The sequence below is a fragment of the Crinia signifera genome, chromosome 1 (assembly GCF_055691185.1).
Source record: "Crinia signifera chromosome 1, ASM5569118v1, whole genome shotgun sequence".
Classification (NCBI taxonomy): Eukaryota; Metazoa; Chordata; class Amphibia; order Anura; family Myobatrachidae; genus Crinia; species Crinia signifera.
Window position 1 is genome coordinate 375,253,736 of NC_139217.1, and position 19,445 is coordinate 375,273,180.

A 19,445-nucleotide genomic window follows, 5' to 3' on the forward strand; every position below is an offset into this window, starting at 1 on the left:
AGGGGAGAGGGGGTACCTGTCAGCCTGACACGGCGCTGCCGCTGCTGTATCTCCCCCCCCGGCGGCCGCTGCCGCTGCTGTATCTCCCCCCCGGCGGCCGGTTCTTGCGGCGGATGTACAGTCAGTGTCGGCGGTCCCTCTGGCGCAGGGGAAATAGTACTTATTTCCCCTGCGCCAGAGGGACCGCCGACACTGACTGTACATACGCCGCAAGGACCGGCCGCCGGGGGGGAGATACAGCAGCGGCAGCGCCGTGTCAGGCTGACAGGTATCCCCTCAGCAGCAGCAGGGACCCCCCTCCTCCCGCAGCACATGGGGACAGCTTCCCCCCTCTACCCCCACAGCACCCGGGGACAGCTTCCCCCCTCTACCCCCTCCAAGCTGCCTGTCTATCCTTGTTGATAGATATATATCTATCTATCTATATCTATCTATCTATCTATCTATCTATCTATCTATCTATCTATCTATCTATCTATCTATATATATATATATATATATATATATATATATATATATAGAAGGCCTGACCCATTGTCACAGGCACTAAACGTTTTGAAGAGCTAAAACGTTTTACCTGCAATGGGAATGGTACTTAAATGGCATTTGAAACTGTAATCTGCTGCAGTGGGAATGCTAAATACCATTTAAGATTACCTGTAAACTAAAACAGGTCTGCAGTGGGAAAGCAGCATTATATACTACGGGGCTCTGTGTGTTGGGGATCTGAGGGATGCGGTTCCTAGTTCAGTGTATATCATACAGAATATTAAAGAAACCCTGAAGAGCATATAGGGCACTGTAAACAGGTCAGTGTGGTCCATCCAGTATTATCTTTTGAGGAGTGTTGTCGATACATGTGCGCATTGAGGATAATTACGTGAAGAGAACATCGCAAAAAGAAACCCCGGTACTTTTGTAATAGCATGGTGCCCGGCTACGCTACGTTTTCAGCGTAGGCTAAGCTACGCTGTCAGCGTAGCCCAATGGCTGCCTAGCGTACCTAGCGTAGTGACTCTGCAGCAGCCCAATGGCTCTGTCCTCGGCGTCCATGGCAAGGCAGGTGAGCGCCTCTCACACAGCGCCGGTAATCGCCAGATTCCCTGTGCTGGCGGACGCCGGCGGAGAGGGGATCATGCGGGCGCCGGTGGAGAGGCGCTCCATCTGTCTGAGACGCATCTGCGTCTCAGACATCTCAGTAGTATTACAGTGAAAACACTATGTCGACCTTTTGACTGTCGACCTAGACATTGTCTAACTAATGACCTTTCGACCTTGAAACGTGTCGACCTTTTCTCATGTTGACCTAGACCCATGTCGACCCTTTCTCATGTCGACCTAATGGCTGTCGACCATCATGCTGTATAGACCAATTGATCCCAACCCCCAGTGGACTTTACACTATTACATTTATATATACTGTGTATATGGGGGTATTGCTGCTCCTGGCCTCTGTTGGAGAATTCAAGTGTGTTGCCTGTCAGTTGCCACTAAATGGTTCCTGATGTGGCAATACAAGTATTTCTCCGTTCGGGCACGCACAGCCTCCAGCACTGGCATTATTGTTATGTTGTTCCATCATTTTGACAGGCTGGTATCTAGTAATAAAATGATTCAAAAGCATGACAACTGAAATGCTAATCGTGCCACATACATGAAAATGTTAAATATGAAAAATGTTATTTAATAATACAAATGAATACTGTATATATATATAGAGAGAGAGAGAGAGAGAGAGAGAGAGAAGAGGGCTTGTGTCTCACCACAATTGCCCATATTCTGGTGGAATCAGCTCCCTCCAAGAGAGTGAAACACAAGGCCTGCACATTCTGCACCTGTAGCGGTTGTGGAAGTTTATAATTCCATGCTTTTTAAATCACACAGCTAAATCCCATTAACCCACAATGCAGCCACCTGTTAGAGGCCAGTGAGCATAGCTCAGTTGATAGTAATAGTGACTGTGGATGTTGGCCGTGCCAGGAGGGCATGGCATAATTTGCTGCGAGCCAATGCAACAGAATGACTACAGTATACTAACCAAACCACAGGCAAAAATAAGATTCATAAATAATGTTGCAAACTTTGGATAATGTGACAATTCTAAAAAAAAATCTATATATATTAGCAGGTATTGTACACTGCATTCAGTGTATATGTAAAGTGTGGAAAATATTTGCACTGTACTGTATGTACTGGGCTTCTACTGTCCCCCATGTATCCAAAGGGTATGCAGTCAGTGGATAGACAACGTCTAGGTCAACATCTAAATATGGTCAACATAGGCAAGGTCGACAGTCTAAAGGTCGACATGAGGTTTTTTTCTAGCAAAATTTCTAGTTACGCTACTGTGTAGAGTCCTATCTGCTGAGGCTATGGTAAAGAGCGGAGCCCAAAGTGCACAGTGCACACTGAGGGGTTCCCTGGAGCATTTCCAATTGCATTTATCCGTGCCCGGCTGTGAAAAAGTCAGTCTGCCTTTCTTATTTTACTGGATTTATCAGTGAACTTGGAAACGGAAGGACACATCCAGAACAAATTAATCTAAAATAATGAAATAATGAATGTAATACCAGATAATGTTTAGGTAAGAACTAATGAAACATTCTGGCTTTATTACAGGAGTACTCGGAAATATGAATGATTGTACAGCGAAACATATGGGGAAAAGACATGGGACATCCCAATGTGTTCCCATAACTTTGCAAATGAAAACAATACAAATTTCCAGGTCTATGAAAAATGCCACATTTCTTAAGGTACATTTTTTTTATATTTGTGACCATCCCAAATAAAACAATACAACTGTTGCTAAATGACAATATTCTTTTTAACATCAGTGCAACTACATTTCACCCAACCTAAATATGAGGAAATCAAATGTGTTCGCATTACTACTGTATTTATCAACTACCCAAATTAGATGATAAAATAAAGAAAATGGTTTTGCTTAAATACTGCAAGGTTACTTTTCATGTGAACACTGTGGTTTTATCATGGTAAAGATAAAAATCACAACCAAAAGTGCACAATGAAACCCCAAGTGCAGCTTGGTTATGCACAAAGTAATAATCACAAAGACATTACTTAAAAGGCATAGGACATAGGTTGTGCAGTAATAGTGCACACAAACAATCAGAGGTTAAAGGTTTCGCATCAGACAAAAAAATATAAAAATATTGTGAATATAACCCAATCGGGTTACAAGTCCTTCCAAAGTCCCAGGGTTTTATTCCATGGCGACCATTAAGTCAGCAGAATGGCAAAACCTGTGTAGTTAATCTCCCATAGTACACAGCACGTTAACCATGGGAGATGAGAGAAAACCGGAAATAGTGCAAATAACTCCTTTACAAGCAGAATTTAATAAAAGGTTGCAATTACAGTACAATAAAATGACATAAAATCACATGACACAAGTCATCCAAGGCAACATAGCAGACAGGTAATAGGCAGCAGAAGATGGTGTCCCCAGTCAAGCATCCAGTCCGGAGCAGGATACAGTAATTTTATTGTAAGTGCAACCTTTTATTAAATTCTGCTGTTAAAGGAGTTATTTGCACTATTTCCTGTTTTCTCTCATTTTACAGCAAAATCGGCTGAAATCGTTTGCAAATCAGCTAATTTCGATCAGATGCGCGCTTCTGCGGATCATTTGCTAAATCTTCTGATCTCACATGCTGCATGAAAGATCAGAAGAAAGATCCATAGGAACGCACATGGGATCTTAAGAGAAACCTTTTGTGAAGATGTGTGCTTGACTGAAATCTTTTGTCCAGGAAGGACAAAAGATTTCAAGGCTAATTTATGCGCACATCTTAAGATCGCAGATCTTTCTAGTGTGGGGGCACCTTGACTGTTATGGTTTGAAAAATGGCAGATGGGAGCTGATTTCCATCATGCGCAATGAGTTTTATCACTAGTTGGTAAATGGCCCACATATCACCTGCCAATCTGCTCAGAACTGCCATGTTTACCTTGTGAGGGTACTCAGTGGAGTCACTAGGGGGTGCCAGCCTCCCCCAGGCATCACACACTTAAGGCCCCCATACACTAGGGCGACTTGTCCTGAGGACAAGTCGCCCCAGACTTCCCCCTGAGCTTCCCGGCAGCTCCCCGGGGGAGCTTGATAAGATTGGCACTTGATGTGCCATTTTTTACATGTGATAAATCGTCTCGATTTATCACATGTAAACCCGGGGAGCAGGGGGGGGCTGCAGAACAGGGCTGCTGGTGGGGGGCGCTGCTAAAGCAGCGTGCAGGGGACGCTGCGGGGGACAGTGACAGAGCCGGGCAGGGGGAGGCGGGAGCTGTCAGTGCTGGAAAAAAAAGCCCATACAATGAATGGGCAGCCTGTGATTGGCTGAGCGCTCTCTCAGCCAATTGCTGACTGGCTGAGAGAGCGCTCAGCCAATCACAGGCTGCCCATTCATTGTATGGGCGCTTTTTTTTCCAGCGCTGACAGCCTTTCCTGCCCGGCTCTTGTACTGTCAACTGTGTCCCCCGCAGCGCCCCCCCTGTCTTACTAGCAGCGCCCCCCCCCCCCCCCGGCTCCCTGCAGAGGTAGTGCAGGCGGGGACGGCTCCCAGCTCCCTGCGGAGGTAGTGCAGGCGGGGACCGCAGGCGACAAATGACATTGACGGCTCCCCAGTCACAAATGACATTGACGGCTCCCGGCTCCCTGCGGAGGTAGTGCAGGCGGGGACCGCAGGCGTCGCAGAGCAGAGACCGTCGGCGCGGCTGGAGAATAGAAAGAAATCTTATTCAAAAGACCGGGCGGCCGCTGAGCTCAGCCAATCAGCGGCCGCCTGGTCTTTTGAATAGGATTTCTTCCTATTCTCCCACCGCGCCGACGGTCTCTGCTCTGCGACGCCTGCGGTCCCCACCTGCACTACCTCCGCCGGGAGCCGTCAATGCGGGGGAGGGGGGCGCTGCGGGGGCTGTATATAAAGATATATCGGATCTCAACATCATGGGTGCTAAAAAGCACCCATGATGGCTCAGATTCCGATATATCTTATGTTCTGCAGGTCCGACGCCGGGACCGCGCATCAGATCAGATGTCAAACACATGCGATTTTGGGCCGATTTCACCCGATTTATCGGCCCAAAGGGCCGAACTCGGATGAAATTGTCCGAAAATCGCATAGTGTATGGGGGCCTTTAGTAATGACACCATAGTGCTGTCTTCTGCTCTGTGGCTATCTTTCTGGTTTCATTCCAGCTTGTTTGTATGATCAGATATACACACGCAAGGCAGCAAAGATCAGCTTTCAAATTTGCTTACTGGTATACCTAACAAAATTCTATTGGATTTCAATAGGCTTAGTTTCCTAATTTATTGTTTCATTCAATTATTAAATTTGTAGGAAAAAAAGTAGCTGAAACTAGTTGCTTTCAAATATTTGTAAGCTTTTTCTAATTTTTATACTGTCCTCATAAACAAATTATATTTCAGCATCCAGATCTTACTATGGGCCAGAAGCGGTATTTGTGCAGCATTGCTAAAATCTACAGCACCAGCAACATGAGAGCCCTGACTGACAGTCACCTGCATTCACGGATAAGATGTGGTACGGATTGTCAGAGACTTGGCTGACACGTTTATTTTTATCATACTGTACAGCTTCTAGATTAGTAAGTGTAACGTTTTCATTTTGCCAAACTCCTGCTAGATCATTTATCATTATTCTGGACCATCCTTTGAGACACACTGTGTACAAATTTCTACAATAGCTTCTCTAATGCTGTGTACACACAGTGCGATAACCTTGCTATTCTATTGGGATCGAATTGCACGGCAAGCCAAATGCACACATTCAATATATGTAGTACAGATCTGTACTGTCTATTTGGTCATTTGATTTCAGCTGAACGGGAAAGCACATCGGCATCAAAAGCTTAAAACCATGTTCGTTCGCCATTCGATGGATGTCTATGCGATACCGACTCAATTCTGACTATATAGTCAAATCAAATGGTAAATCTTACCGTGTGAACACACCATAACACCCTCATTAAATTTACTTTTTACCAGGACCTACAGTATGGTTCACAAGACACAATATTTAAAAAATAAACACACAACACTAGAGCATAAGTTCTCAAACTCAGTCCTCAGTACCACAAACAGGTCATGTTTTCCAGGTCTCTTCACAGAATCAGAAGTAAAACAGGTACCTGTAATCTTTAAAATGTGTCTGTGAGTAATTAATACACCTGTGTACTGTGGAGATATGAGTACACCTGTGCACCTGCTAGGTGACCTGGAAACCGTAAGTCAGGGCTGGGCAACACCGGCCCTCAAGATGTTGATGAACTACACATCCCAGCATGCCTTGCATCAGTTTCAGCATGGCCACATAGCAAAACTAATGCAAAGCATCCTGGGATGTGTAGTTCATCAATATCTGGAGGGCCGGTGTTGCCCAGCCCTGCCGTAAGTGCTTCTGTTAGATGACCTGGAAAATGTGAACTGTTGGTTGTCCTGAGGACTGAGTTTTAAAGCCAATGCACACTCTAGTGCAGTGGCTTTAAAACTCAGTCCTCAGGACAACCAACATTCTCAACTTTGTTCATTGGGACCACAAAGGGTGCATGTTCTCCAGGTCTCACAGAATCGCAAGTGAAAAAATTAGCTCCACCTGTGAATCTTTTGAAATGTCAGTGAGTATTGAGTGCACCTTCTAGGTAATGTGGTAAACATGCAAAAAAAGAAGACAGAAAAAGAGTCTGTTCGTGGCGCACTGAGAGTAATGATAGTTCTTTAAAAAAATTTACTTTTATTCGTTTATGTTAAAATTATGGTCTAATGCCACAGCAACATTTTAAAAACTTTTCGTAGATAAGGTATAAGATGAAATTTAAAATAAACTGTGTCGAAATCAGCTAGATGTGTGTGTGTGTGTCTTTATTTATTTCCTCTCTTGCTTTATAGTGCAATTGGGTATGTATCCATGTGATACCCCGTTCTCACTGCCACAAAAACCTGGGTATTTGCCAGGGCGAGCAGTAATTTCCTGTGTCGAGTCTCTGTGTGAAATGGTCTTTGTGAAATTCCCGGGTGTTATGCCCCGGGAATTACACACAGGTTTTTTGCAGGGTTTATCCTGGGTAATACACGGGTGTATGGCAGTGTGAACAGGGTAGACCTTGATTTTTCTCAGAAAATGCAAAAAAGCAAGTTCATTGCATTGCTCAAAGCTGCTATTTAAACAGCCAATCAAAGATACTTTTTAAACATCCAATCAAAGCTGCTCTCAGATGCCACACACTTGATGGCAGGCATACCAGGGGAAGCAGTGTGAACGGGGCAGACACGGGAATTTCCCGGGTCTAAGGTGCATTATGAATGGGGTCTGTACAGCTGAGATGCTCTGTGCCCCGCCAAAAACACGGGAACAAAAACACAGGATTTTGCAGGGGCGGCAATGAGAACGCAGCATAACTGTAGCATATATTTGGTTAGATACATAGTATCTATTATAGCTAGTCTGGAAATCTGAGCTTTTATTACTTGTTTATCTTTCAAATGTATCCATTGTAATTTCACAGGGTGTATTGGCTCAGTTCCCAGTTCCTTCTATATTACTTATTGCACGTCCAATTCTCATTCCACTGGAGTATCCATGCAATAGACAAGTATTGATTTATGTAGGTGGCGGGCAGTTCTTTACATATAAATCTCTTAGCAGAGGCGTAACTAGTAGGATGCGGGCCCCATAGCAGAATCTTGGCAGCCCCCCCATTATCACTACAATGCTCATGGGGGGGGTGTGGCAGAAGATAGACAAAGGGGGAGAGGAGAGAGAAAAGGGGAGGGGGCTTCATGGAAAGAGAGAGAGAGTGAGAGGGAAATAGAGTCAAGAGAGAAAGGGAGGGGGCGAGTGTATTGCCAAGGAGAGAGATAAAGGGGAGCAAGGGAGAGAGCGTGTCAGCAACAGATGGGGAGAGAGTGTGACAGATGGCTGTAACTGTGTGCTTCCTACTTTACTCCCCTTCCTTAAAGGTGCCGCTGTAAACCTTTTAATTAGCCCCCCCTCCCAATACAGGTGCTGCGGTGTACTTTTTAATTATTCTCTTGCTGCCAATAAATGTATGCCGCTATGTACCTCCTGCCCACCCCCCAAATGACACTACCTCTGGCAGCGCTGTATCTCCTCTCCTCCCCTGTCGGGTCTCTGTAGTCTGCACCGCCGGGTCTCCACACAGGACATAAGGACGGAAGCTGCACACTCGCTGGGTCTCCTAACCTCCGCACCGGGACTCCACAGCACACATGAGAAGTGCCGGAAGCTGCACACTCGCTGGGTCTCCTAACCTCCGCACCGGGACTCCGCAGCACACATGAGAAGTGCCGGAAGCTGCACCCGCGCCGAGTCTCCAAACCTCCGCACCGGGATTCCTCAACACTGCACAGGTCTTCAGGCACTTTTGTATTTCGCGCCAGGGCTGGTGACGTTGAGCCCCGTAACAGTGCTGCGCTGTCACTGGTGCTGCTAGCTTGCACTGCTCGTGACACTATTAAAAATGTAAAGGGTGCAGGGGATTGCTAGCTTGGGCTCGGGCCCCCCGAGCTGCCGGGCCCCATAGCAACTGCACCCCCTGCACCCTCCATTGTTACGCCACTGTCTCTTAGTGCTGGTGAATTGTTTGTGGGAAAGCTGTTGAGGGTGCTGTCACAAATATTACCACAAACCAGCATTACCAGTATAACTGCGACCTGAATGGCCACACATTGAAACAATACCAATTAAGGGCTCATGACATACCGAATAAATTCAATCACAATGGACTTCCCTATGGGCTTTTTTTTAGCCAATTACCCCCCTGTCTTTTTTGGCCAAATTTTTTTATATATATTTTGTATATATTTTTTAATTTTAATTTTTTATTGCTGTATAGGCCGGTACATAATTATATAACCATATACTTATTAAATGTTATCATTATTTTTATGTATATTTACTGTATTTAAATAATATTATAAATGTTATTGATCACATTACTTTCTACTGGCGTACATTATTTGTATTAATAACCGGTTGTTCCTAGCGCTATCCTCACTTGTTCCTACAAATATTATTTGTCTAGGTAGTGCGCATAATTGCGGTACTATTTCTATATCTGTAAGCCGACGCGCGCTTCGCTGGTGCTTTAATAGGCTTAGCCTATTAAAACACCAGCGAAGCGCACGTCGGCTTACACTGTGTGCCAGTCGGCTAGAATTAAATGTGTGTTTTGATCCTAAATGTGATAGTACAATGGGAATGTGATACCTGAATTGTGTAGATATAGAAATAGTAGCGCAATTACGCGCATGGAATAGAACCTAGACAAGTAGTGTAGCAGGTCTGAATGGGAACAGATAGCGGGGCAGACTAAGAACTATCGGCCTCTCCCCACAAAGTGATTGTTAATTATTGCACTGGTATACCAAAGAACCTATGTATATGCTGGCTTAAAGCCAATTAGTAAATGCCTAACCAGAGATACTGACACGCCATATCCCAGGCAGACAGAGAACTATTAGCCTGACCCCGTAAAGTGACTTTTGTTTACTACTATAATAAAGATTAATTCATCTGCTGACAAAGTAATAGCAGACACTGAATATCAGAAGAGCAGCTTAAATATATGGTTGGGAGCAAGTTAACAAATTAATGTCTCACCCTAAACAAAAAAGTAAATAAACGGCCAAATATAAGCTGTACAATCTATAACACAAACGGGAATTTTAACAACACACCCTGGATTGCTGTAGTAACTCTACTCAATGTGTATGTACAGTACCTATAAACATATTGGAAGGTGACAGCCCAATCCGTGGGGAAATATCTATATCAATATCTATCATTGAAGTGGCGTCTCAGATAACGGAAATTTATATAAATTAATCTATACTTTAGCTTTAAGTTAATAAACGCAGCCTAAGCAGAGATCTGCAGTTTACACACTAAGGGGGATATTCAATCTTCAGGTCACGGCAGGCGAGCTTGCTCGCCTGCCGTGACCCAGTCCCGTTCTCGGTCAGCTCGACCGAGAACACGCAGGCGGGATTCAATGTCCCGCCTGCAGCGGGACGAGAAGGGGGCGTGGCCGCGAGTTGCGGCCGGAAAGTGACGAGATGCAACCGGCATCTCGTCACTTCCCGGCTGTTCTCGGCAGAACGAGCCCGACAGCTAGAGATGTCGGGCTCGTTCTGGCAGGAAACCCTGTTCAATGCTGTCGGGGAAGACAGCATTGAATAGGGCCCGTCGAGCATCTCCCCCACGGGAGATGCTCGACGGAGATTGAATATCCCCCTAAACATAGGACTGTAATACCAATGCAAGATAAAAGACAATAATAATCTATTATTGTGCGCGTGGAAGCAGATAAACGTGTAGTGTAATTTATCCAATACTGCATCAGTGTGTATGTTTTATCTTATACACTTCAGTAATTGGCTCCAATCAAGGAGCATATAGTTGAAATTATAGCTGATTAAGCAGTTAGCACCGGTCCAGGCAGGGCCGGCGCCACCACTTGGCAAGTCTATTCATTTGCCTAGGGCGCGGGCCACTGGAGGGCGACAGTTCGCCCCTCGCCCCCAGTGCAAAAGGGGTACCTGCTGCGCCGTCTGGGGAGCGAGCAGGGGGGTCCATGCCAGCTTCTGACAGGAGCCTGCAGTGGTGTCCTTGCCGTGCGGGTTCCTGCAGTGCTGTGTATAAAGCTGGCGGCGGTGGGGGGTCCCTGCCGTGAATAAGAAATAACACTGGCCGCATGCTGATTGGCTGAATCTCAGTGTTTTCAAAACAGAAGCGCTTCCCGCGCCGCCGCATAGCACTAGTTATTTCTTATTCACTTCAGGGACCCCCCGCCGCCGCCGCCAACTTTATACACGCGGCAAGGACACCACTGCAGGCTCCTGTCAGAAGCCGGCATGGACCCCCCTGCCCGCTCCCCAGATGGCGCAGCAGGTACCCCAGGCACCAGGGAGCCCCCACCACGACTTGCCTGGGGCGCTCCGTTGCCTTGCACCGGCCCTGGGTCCAGGTGCACTGCAGGAATTACAGTAGCAAATGAATGCCATAAATATAAGAACAGCTAATTAACTGTTGAGATAACTGGGATACCCGGAAAAAAAAGTGACTGAGACCCAGCAGTATAGCTTGAAGGTTAAATACACTGCGGTAAAATATAAAATATTTGTGACAGTACGCTCAACAGCTTCCCCACAAACAATTCACCAGCACTAAGAGATTTATTTGTAAAGAACTGCCCGCCACCTACATAAATCACTACTTGTCTATTGCACGGATACTCCAGTGGAATGAGAATTAGACGTGCAATAAGTAATATAGCAGGAACTGGGAATTGAGCCAATACACCCTGTGAAATTACAAGGGATACACAAGTAACAAAAGCTCAGATTTCCAGACTAGCTATAATAGATACTAATACCCCTTTCACATCGCACTTTTAAAACGGTATATTGCCTTTTTTTCCCCCATTTTAAAACGTTTAAGGCTGCAGTGGGAAAGTGCCAGAGTTGATTTACCGGTTAAAGATAACCGGTATTTCAACACGGTTAAAAAGCAGAGTCCTACACGTTTTAAAGACGTTTTTAGGCAGTGTGAATGGCTTTTATTTCAATGGCTTTAAACGTGTCCCTTGGGGGTTAAACGGGTTGAATGTTTGAATGGTATTAAATGATTTTTAAAACGGTTTTCACCTGCAATGTGAAAGTTCTCAAGGCTCTGATCCGTTTTAAAGTCCCATTTAAGAATACCGTGTCATTACCCATTTCTGCAATGTGAAAGCAGCATAAGTATCTATCTAACCAAATATATGCTACAGTAACATGGATACATACTCAATTACACTATAAAACAAGAGAGGAAATAAATAAAGACACACACATCTAGCCGATTTGGAAACAGTTTATTTTAAATTAAGAATTTCTTCTTATACCTTAACTACTAAAAGTTTTTAAAAATTTTGCTGTGGCAATAGACCATAATTTTAACATAAACGAATAAAAGTAAGAATTTTTAAAGAACTATCATTACTCTCAGTGCGCCACGAACATACTCTTTTTCTGTCTTCTTTTTTTGCGTCTAACTCAGTCTGAGGCTGCACCCCCCTAAAAAAGTATAATAAACTATAATATAATAAAATAAACAATAAGGGGCCACTTTCTGAAAAAGAATAAACACCTTGAAAAATTAGTCCTAGTGCGGGTATTGTCTCTCCAAAACTTGTAAAGCAATGTGGAAAACATGAACTTTTATGCACAACTCATAGCTTACACTTCTATTGACACACCCTCCCTAAATGTATGGGGCTGCGTTATAAGCTGCATGATTTACCCTAAGGGTAGCCAGTTCCAGTCCTCGAGAGCTACACCATTTAGTATTTGTGTAAATACTGTCACCCAGTTATACCCCTGCTCCCAATGGACATGTGACTGAATTCTCTGTAGATGCATACACTCATTCCTGAAGCATGCATAGGGAAATTGCAGTGTAAAGCCCCGTACACACGGGGGAGATATATTACTCAGCTATATATTGCTCAGCAATATATGGCTGAGCAATATATTGCTCAGTTTCTCCTTTTCATCAGCGACCAGAGATGGTCGCTGATGAAAAAGAAACTGCCGGGGGAGCCCGGCAGTGGTAATCAGCTGGTCGCAGGAGCATGTTCCTGCGACCAGCGATCACTACAGGGGTAACAACGGGAGCGCGCACCCGGCAATATATCGCCGGTGCACACTCCCATCGTGGGCAATATGGTCGCCTAGCGACCATATTTCCTGCGATATTATACAAAATCGCCCCCGTGTGTACGCACCTTTACTCTGCAACAGCCCCTAACTGAGTTTTTTTGTTATTAAGTTTAACCAATGCTAAAATAAACACAGCTATTCCTAGTTCGGCAAGAAACACCATTGTTGACATGTATGCTTCCTACTCTAATACCCCTTTCACACTGCACTTGTTAAACGGTATATTGCCATTTTTTTTTTCCGTTTTAAAACGTTTAAGGCTGCAGTGGGAAAGCACCAGACTTGATTTACAGGTTAAAGATAACCGGGATTTCAAAACGTTTAAAAAGCAGGAGTCCTACACGTTTCAGAGACGTTTTTTATGCAGTGAGAATGGCTCTGAAACAGTATTTAGTAAAAACAACAGATTACAGACCCTGTGATAGGCTGTCCCCTGCATTCTGCCTTGAAACGTGTTCAGGGGATTAAACAGGTTGACTGATGTGAATGGTATTTAAAATGGTAATCTACTGCAATGTGAAGGCTCAGACCCGTTTTAAATACCGTTTCAAAATACCGTTTTTTAAAACGTTTAGGCAGTGTGAAAGCGGTATAAGATGTACCTGCTGAAACAGAACAGCTTTGTTTGGGAAAATAAAGAATTAGCAAATTTTAAAAAGTGAATGATTTTTCGGTACTTGTTTCCTAGCAGGGCGCCCAGTACGCTAAATGCGTACTGGGCTATTCTCCGTATTGAAATCGCATCGCATGCCGCGTTATAGGAGCATGCCATGCAATGTCCATATAACGTGTACAGGAGTGCTTATACCAGGGGTTCCCAATCTTTTTCTAATCACGGCACCCTAGAGTATCAGAATTTTTCCACGGCACCCCTAGGCCCCAAAATATGTATATCAAATTAAGTAGATTGTGTTTATATGTGTTTCTTGATGTTCAGTTATGTGGCAAAGGGCAGGATTTGGTTCTGATTGTACACATTTTATGATTGGCAGCCACCAGCACTGGTTTTGTTCAGAAATAATTGATCATAAATAATTTGAATTGGTCCTGGACGACCAACCCAAGGCACCCCTGCAAGTGTCCCGAGGCACCCCAGGGAGCCTAGGCACACAGTTTGGGAACCACTGGCTTATACAATTAAATATCGAATCCGATCTCAGTGCACCAAATGCGATGCGATATTTCAATGTACAAGCACCCATGCCATGAGATGTGATGGGTGCTTACAATGAGATGTGATGGTATGACATGTGATGTGTGCATAGTATGAGATGTGATGGGTGTTTACAATTGTAAGCACCTGCACCTATGCCATTGTTTAGCGTCAACCCCAGTAACAACGCCACCCCGAAGCATGATGAGCACAGTTAGCCTGCGAGGGGCAGCGGAACACGTCCTCCGACCTTTTCATACCCCCACTATCCACGTCGGCGTGGAGTTGATGTTATATAGTGTGGCGAGCCCCGCGGAATACATGTAAAGTAATCCACGTGCGCTCGCCACACTTCGGGCTTGGTGGCTTTCTGCACTTGCCACAATATATAAAATCAACTCTACGCCGATGTGGATAGTGGGGGTATGAAAAGGTCGGAGGACGCATTCCGCTGCGCTTGCTACGCTTCGGGGTGGCGTGGATAGGGATGGTGCTTTAGGAACACATTCACACATGCAAAATCATACAGCTGACACAGTAATGACAACGTTTTAACGAAGATCTGTAAAATGTACTTAAATAGATAAAAAAGAACGATAAATATAAAGAACAAGAATTAACCAATAACAATAAAGATCATAACAAGAATTTATCACATACAATCACAATAAAAAAAAAATTCATCCTTTGGAAGGAGGGTTGCCACACTATATAACATCAACTCCACACCGACATGGATAGTGGGGGTATGGAAAGGTCGGAGGACGCGTTCCGCCGCACCTCGCAGGCTCTCTGTGCTCACCACACTTCGGGGTGGCGTTGATACTGGGGTTGACGCTAAACAATGGCATATGTCCAGGTGCTAACAATTGTAAGCACCCATTACATCTCATACTATGTACACATCACATGTCATACCATCACATCTCATTGTAAGCACCCATCACATCTCATGGCATGGGTGCTTGTACAATGAAATTTCATATCCAGGGGCTGGCTGGCAACTTTCAGCCAAGTCCAGAGCACTGGCCCATAAGTAACAGCGTTAAATGGAGGTTTTTCTTCTTAATAAAAAAAGATATGGCCTGGAGTTGATTATACCAACTGGAGTATAATACCTTGACACCACAGGCTGCTCCCCCTGTATAAAAAAAAAAACAAAACAGGACACCACAGGCTGCTCACCCTGTATAACACCACCACAGGCTGCTCCCCTTGTATAATAATAATAATAATAATAACAACAACAAATCACAAGCTGCTCCCCCTGTATAATAACAGGACACCACAGGCTGTTCCCCTGTATAACAACACCACAGGCTGTTCCCGTTGTATAATAATAACAACAACAAATCACAGGCTGCTCCCCCTGTATAATAACAGGACACCACAGGCTGCTCCCCTGTATAATAACATGATGGGGATGTATTAAAAGGAATGACAGTCCTCCTGCATAATAATAACAGCTAAGCCCCCACCCTGCATAATAATAACAGCTAAGACCCCCTGCATAATACCAGGAGGACACCACAGGCTGCTCCTCCTGCATAATAATACCAGGACACTACAGGCCTGCTCCCCTGCATAATACCAGGACACAACAGGCCTGCTCCCTTGCATAATACCAGGACACAACAGGCCTGCTCCCCCTGCATAACAGGAGGACACCACAAGATGCACCCCCACCTCCTGCATAACAGGAGTACTCCCACAGGCTGCTTCCTCTGTAAAATAATAATGACATCACAGGCCTGGCTGGCTTGTCATCCTCCATCCTCAGCAGTCTGCCCTCCGCCCACCGGGCGCCGTCTCTTCCACCAGCAGATGCACAGGTGGGTGGCGTCATGACGTCACCCCCGCTGGCCGCTGCGTCTGTTACTGCCAGGAGGAACCGGCCGTACCCCTGGACATGTCATCAATGCCCCGGCTACAGCAGAATGAGGTGAACAAGCAAGCGGCCCGCAGCATTACTTGGTGGAGCGGCCCGGGGGGGGCACATGGCATCCTACTTTTCGGCCTAGCCCACCTCTGATCGCATCGCATTTGGTGCACTGAGATTGGATTCGATATTTCATTGTATAAGCACTCCTGTACACTTTATATGGACATCGCATGCTTCTATAACGCGGCATGCGATGCCAGGATAACCCATTTGACAAGGAGGATTCTGTCAAATGGGTTATCCCCACCCAATGTTTTCCTCCACATGAATTCTTGGAGGTAAGAATTCAGCATGTGGCGTGCTGTACCCCTGTGACGCTTGTTGCGCCATTTGCACGCACCCCACATTCTTTCCACATTTTGGGTATGCACCCCTGTGGACGGATCACTAAAGTTAAATCGATAGTTGACTTGGGCGTGCTGATACCCAGCAAGTTCAAATTGCTCAGTGCTGTAAGCCCTCCAACAGTCACTATAAATTGTGGTGCCTGGCTCGACATGCTCCACAATAGCCGCCATCAATGTGGTAGCATCTCTCCTTGGCACCATAGTGAGGAAGCACTGGCCCGTTTCACGACATATTCCCCAAAAAACTCACTGCTGTGGGAGCATGCGGCCGACTTTACTCTTCCTCCGGACGAACATGGACTCATCCACCTCCACGATGTGCCCTGGGCCGCCAATACGGCGCTGCGCCTGCGCCATGAGGTCCATCGAGCATGCCTCCCTCATCCATCGATTTATATTATCTTAGAGATGTCGAGCTGTTAATAGCAGAATTCGATGGATGTCATCTCCTGGGCCCATGCGTATATATACCACACCAGGGTGACGAAAGACTAGCGGCACCCCGGGAACCAGTGGAGTTACCTTCACATAGTAGCACCACATGCTCCTTTTTCACTGAAAGGCACATCGTGTCCATTGGCTCAATTCAGCGACACGGGAAGCTGGTCGTATCCCTGGAAAAATGCTATCGCCTCCTCCTCCGTCTGCGCCAGTGTGTAAACGAAGCCATCTCAAATTCACTGTAAATCACTAGCACTCTCTCTCAAATCTCCACCAGCTCTGAGGTACACTTCTTCTCACGACAGAATATCACCTAAGAGTGATTTCTGAGAGGATCTGACGGGGGGGAAGAGACAGGGAACGGGAAAATCGCATTGCATGGTATAGTATAACGTAACGCGATGTGATTTCACTACGTTTGCGTACGTATATCTGGGCACCCTGCTAGGAAACAAGTACAGATTTTTCTTGAATTATTAATAAAGCTGATACCATCTATTCTCCAAATTGTTTGTATTTGTACAGTATATTTGCTTTTTTTTTTAAGGTAATAAAAAGACACATTTTAAGTCTCCAGCCTCAGGAAAAAGGAAACATGAAATAAAGGAACATAGTAAAAGGTACAACTTACCTGAAATATGCAAAATGTGAACATTTTAACTCAGTGGCACCTAGAGAACTGATGGCTAAAATACACCAAGGCTGTGTTTCAGTGGTAAACACACACATTGGAATGGGATCATTGGATAGACAGCAACTAGGTCAACATGGGGAAGATTTACAGTCAAAAGGTCGACATGGGGTTTTTCAAAAAAGATATTGTGCTGAATTTTGAGACAGTTGACATGGACACTGAAACGTAGCACCGCATGCGCTCGCCATGCTTCTGGCACGGTGCCTCGCTACGCTTGGCACACTACTTTATCCTCCCACCACGACCTAGTCACGGATGGTAGGGCATGAAATACCACCTGTTGGATAAAAAAAAAAAACATGTCAACCTTTTGACCTTCCCCATGTCGACCTAGTGGTGTTGACCTAGTAGTTGTCGAACTAGTTATTGTAGATTTAGCACACGTTTTCTATGTAAAATACCTTGGAATGGTGTGTGTGCACAGGACGACAACATGAAGGCTGTCCTAGATAAGGTGATGCCAACAACATCCATACTACATGTAAATGCAAGAGTTGGGGATATATATATATATAGTTATAGTAGCATTACTTATACAGTTAACCTCACGATTATGCTACTAACAAATAATAAATGAATACATTTTACATAGAATACAGGTAAACTATATAAAATATTTAAATGTTGTCACAAATGTAAAAGCTATCTATCACATCACATCTGCTTATTTAAGGAGTTATTTACTTTTTTTACTTTTAAAAAGCAGTTTACAGAAATACATAAAGAATATACAGGAAGAAGCTTTCACTGGATTGTTGGCAAATACACTTGGTGGTTAAATTATTATCCCCATCAGGACTTTGTTGGGCCACCTTTTGCGATTAGTAAGACTTCTTTTAGGTATTGAGTCTATTAGCTTTCTGAATGTTTCCCAGGGAATATTAGCCGAAATACAATGACCTGCACCTTTGCTTTTGTGTCCTACCATCTGCATGGCTACAGGTTATCTACTGACAGATTCCGGTGTTCCAGAAAACTGGAGCCTTTCATCCTGTTTGCAGCAAGGGCTTACAGACAGGCCTTTTGCTTTTGTAGCCCATACAACGTAATGAGCAGCGTACTGTCAACTTACAGACCATCTACATTGCTCCAATTCAGATTATCAGAAATTTGATGCACTGTTGCCAGTCTGTGGCCCTGAACAAATCTGCTTCAGCAGACATTAGCATTTACAACCACAGGCTTTGTGCTCGGGCCAAGTTTTTGGTCTGCTTTTCTCTGTACACTATGCCCATGAACAATTCACCAGTGCAACCTTTTACCAAATCCGTACAGCAACAATCATACCACATTTAGAGATTTCTTACCAAATCTCTCATCATATTACATTTCTCCCCCTATGTCAGCATCACCTGAGGAATGCATCCTTTGCATATAGGGTTATTGGGCCCAATAACTGCTATGCTAATTGTAGAGCCCTGCGATCAAGTATTTCCTGCCCAGTCAGTAAGCTCACGCCCCGTGCAAGTCTACAAATTGCTTAGTACGGCGATTCACTGCAAATCCATTCCCAATCCACTCGCCATCTAATGATTTTTCCACTGTGTGCAGTCTGTGTGCAGTCCAGGACTTCTTCGGTGGCTGTGATAGAAACAGTCTTAATTGGACTCTGACCTGACATCACATGACTTCCCTTCAAACGCTTAGGCACACCTGCATTTTTCCTGACACTCACAGAAAATTCCACCCCCCAAATGCCAGCTTTCTGTCAATCAACTTGTGTACAGCCAGCAAATAAAAAATGTGCAGGATTTTATCACCTGGCCTGCAAATTCAGTCAGGTCTGAATAACCCCCAAAGTCCCTTGATGGTCATAATAATTTGTCCGCTTAGTGTATATCTTTTGATAGTCTACACAGATTACTTGCGTTATATGCACTCTTTCCCATCACTCTTTCCCATCATAATTTTAAAATTGATATTTTTCTCTAGGTCACAATTAGGCCACCTTTGTAAGTCGTGCAATATTGAAAAAGCAGAAGGAAATCCAAGCTTGGAAGGTGATGAATATACATCTATTTACACTGACTACTCTACGTGCTCTGCTCTCATCAGTTACTAGTTTCATTTTAAACAATTTAGGTGCCCTGCTGACATCG

The 19,445-nt window shown here is 44.7% G+C and overlaps 1 protein-coding gene across 4 annotated transcripts in view; it reads left to right on the forward strand.

The window, feature by feature from the left end:
* The window catches only part of FAM216A (family with sequence similarity 216 member A), a 25,376-nt gene that overhangs the window by 3,687 nt on the left and 2,244 nt on the right, over nucleotides 1–19,445 (forward strand). For 3 of the 4 annotated variants that reach the window (XM_083151393.1, XM_083151391.1, XM_083151392.1), the window contains exons 2-5: nucleotides 2,620–2,756; nucleotides 5,456–5,570; nucleotides 17,200–17,272; nucleotides 19,279–19,346. In XM_083151393.1, coding sequence (XP_083007519.1) covers nucleotides 2,634–2,756; nucleotides 5,456–5,570; nucleotides 17,200–17,272; nucleotides 19,279–19,346 — 379 coding nt within the window. In that variant the 5' untranslated portion in view covers nucleotides 2,620–2,633. Of the gene's footprint in view, nucleotides 1–2,619; nucleotides 2,757–5,455; nucleotides 5,635–17,199; nucleotides 17,273–19,278; nucleotides 19,347–19,445 lie in introns of all 4 variants that reach the window. The other variant, XR_014444981.1, reaches the window with a different exon arrangement.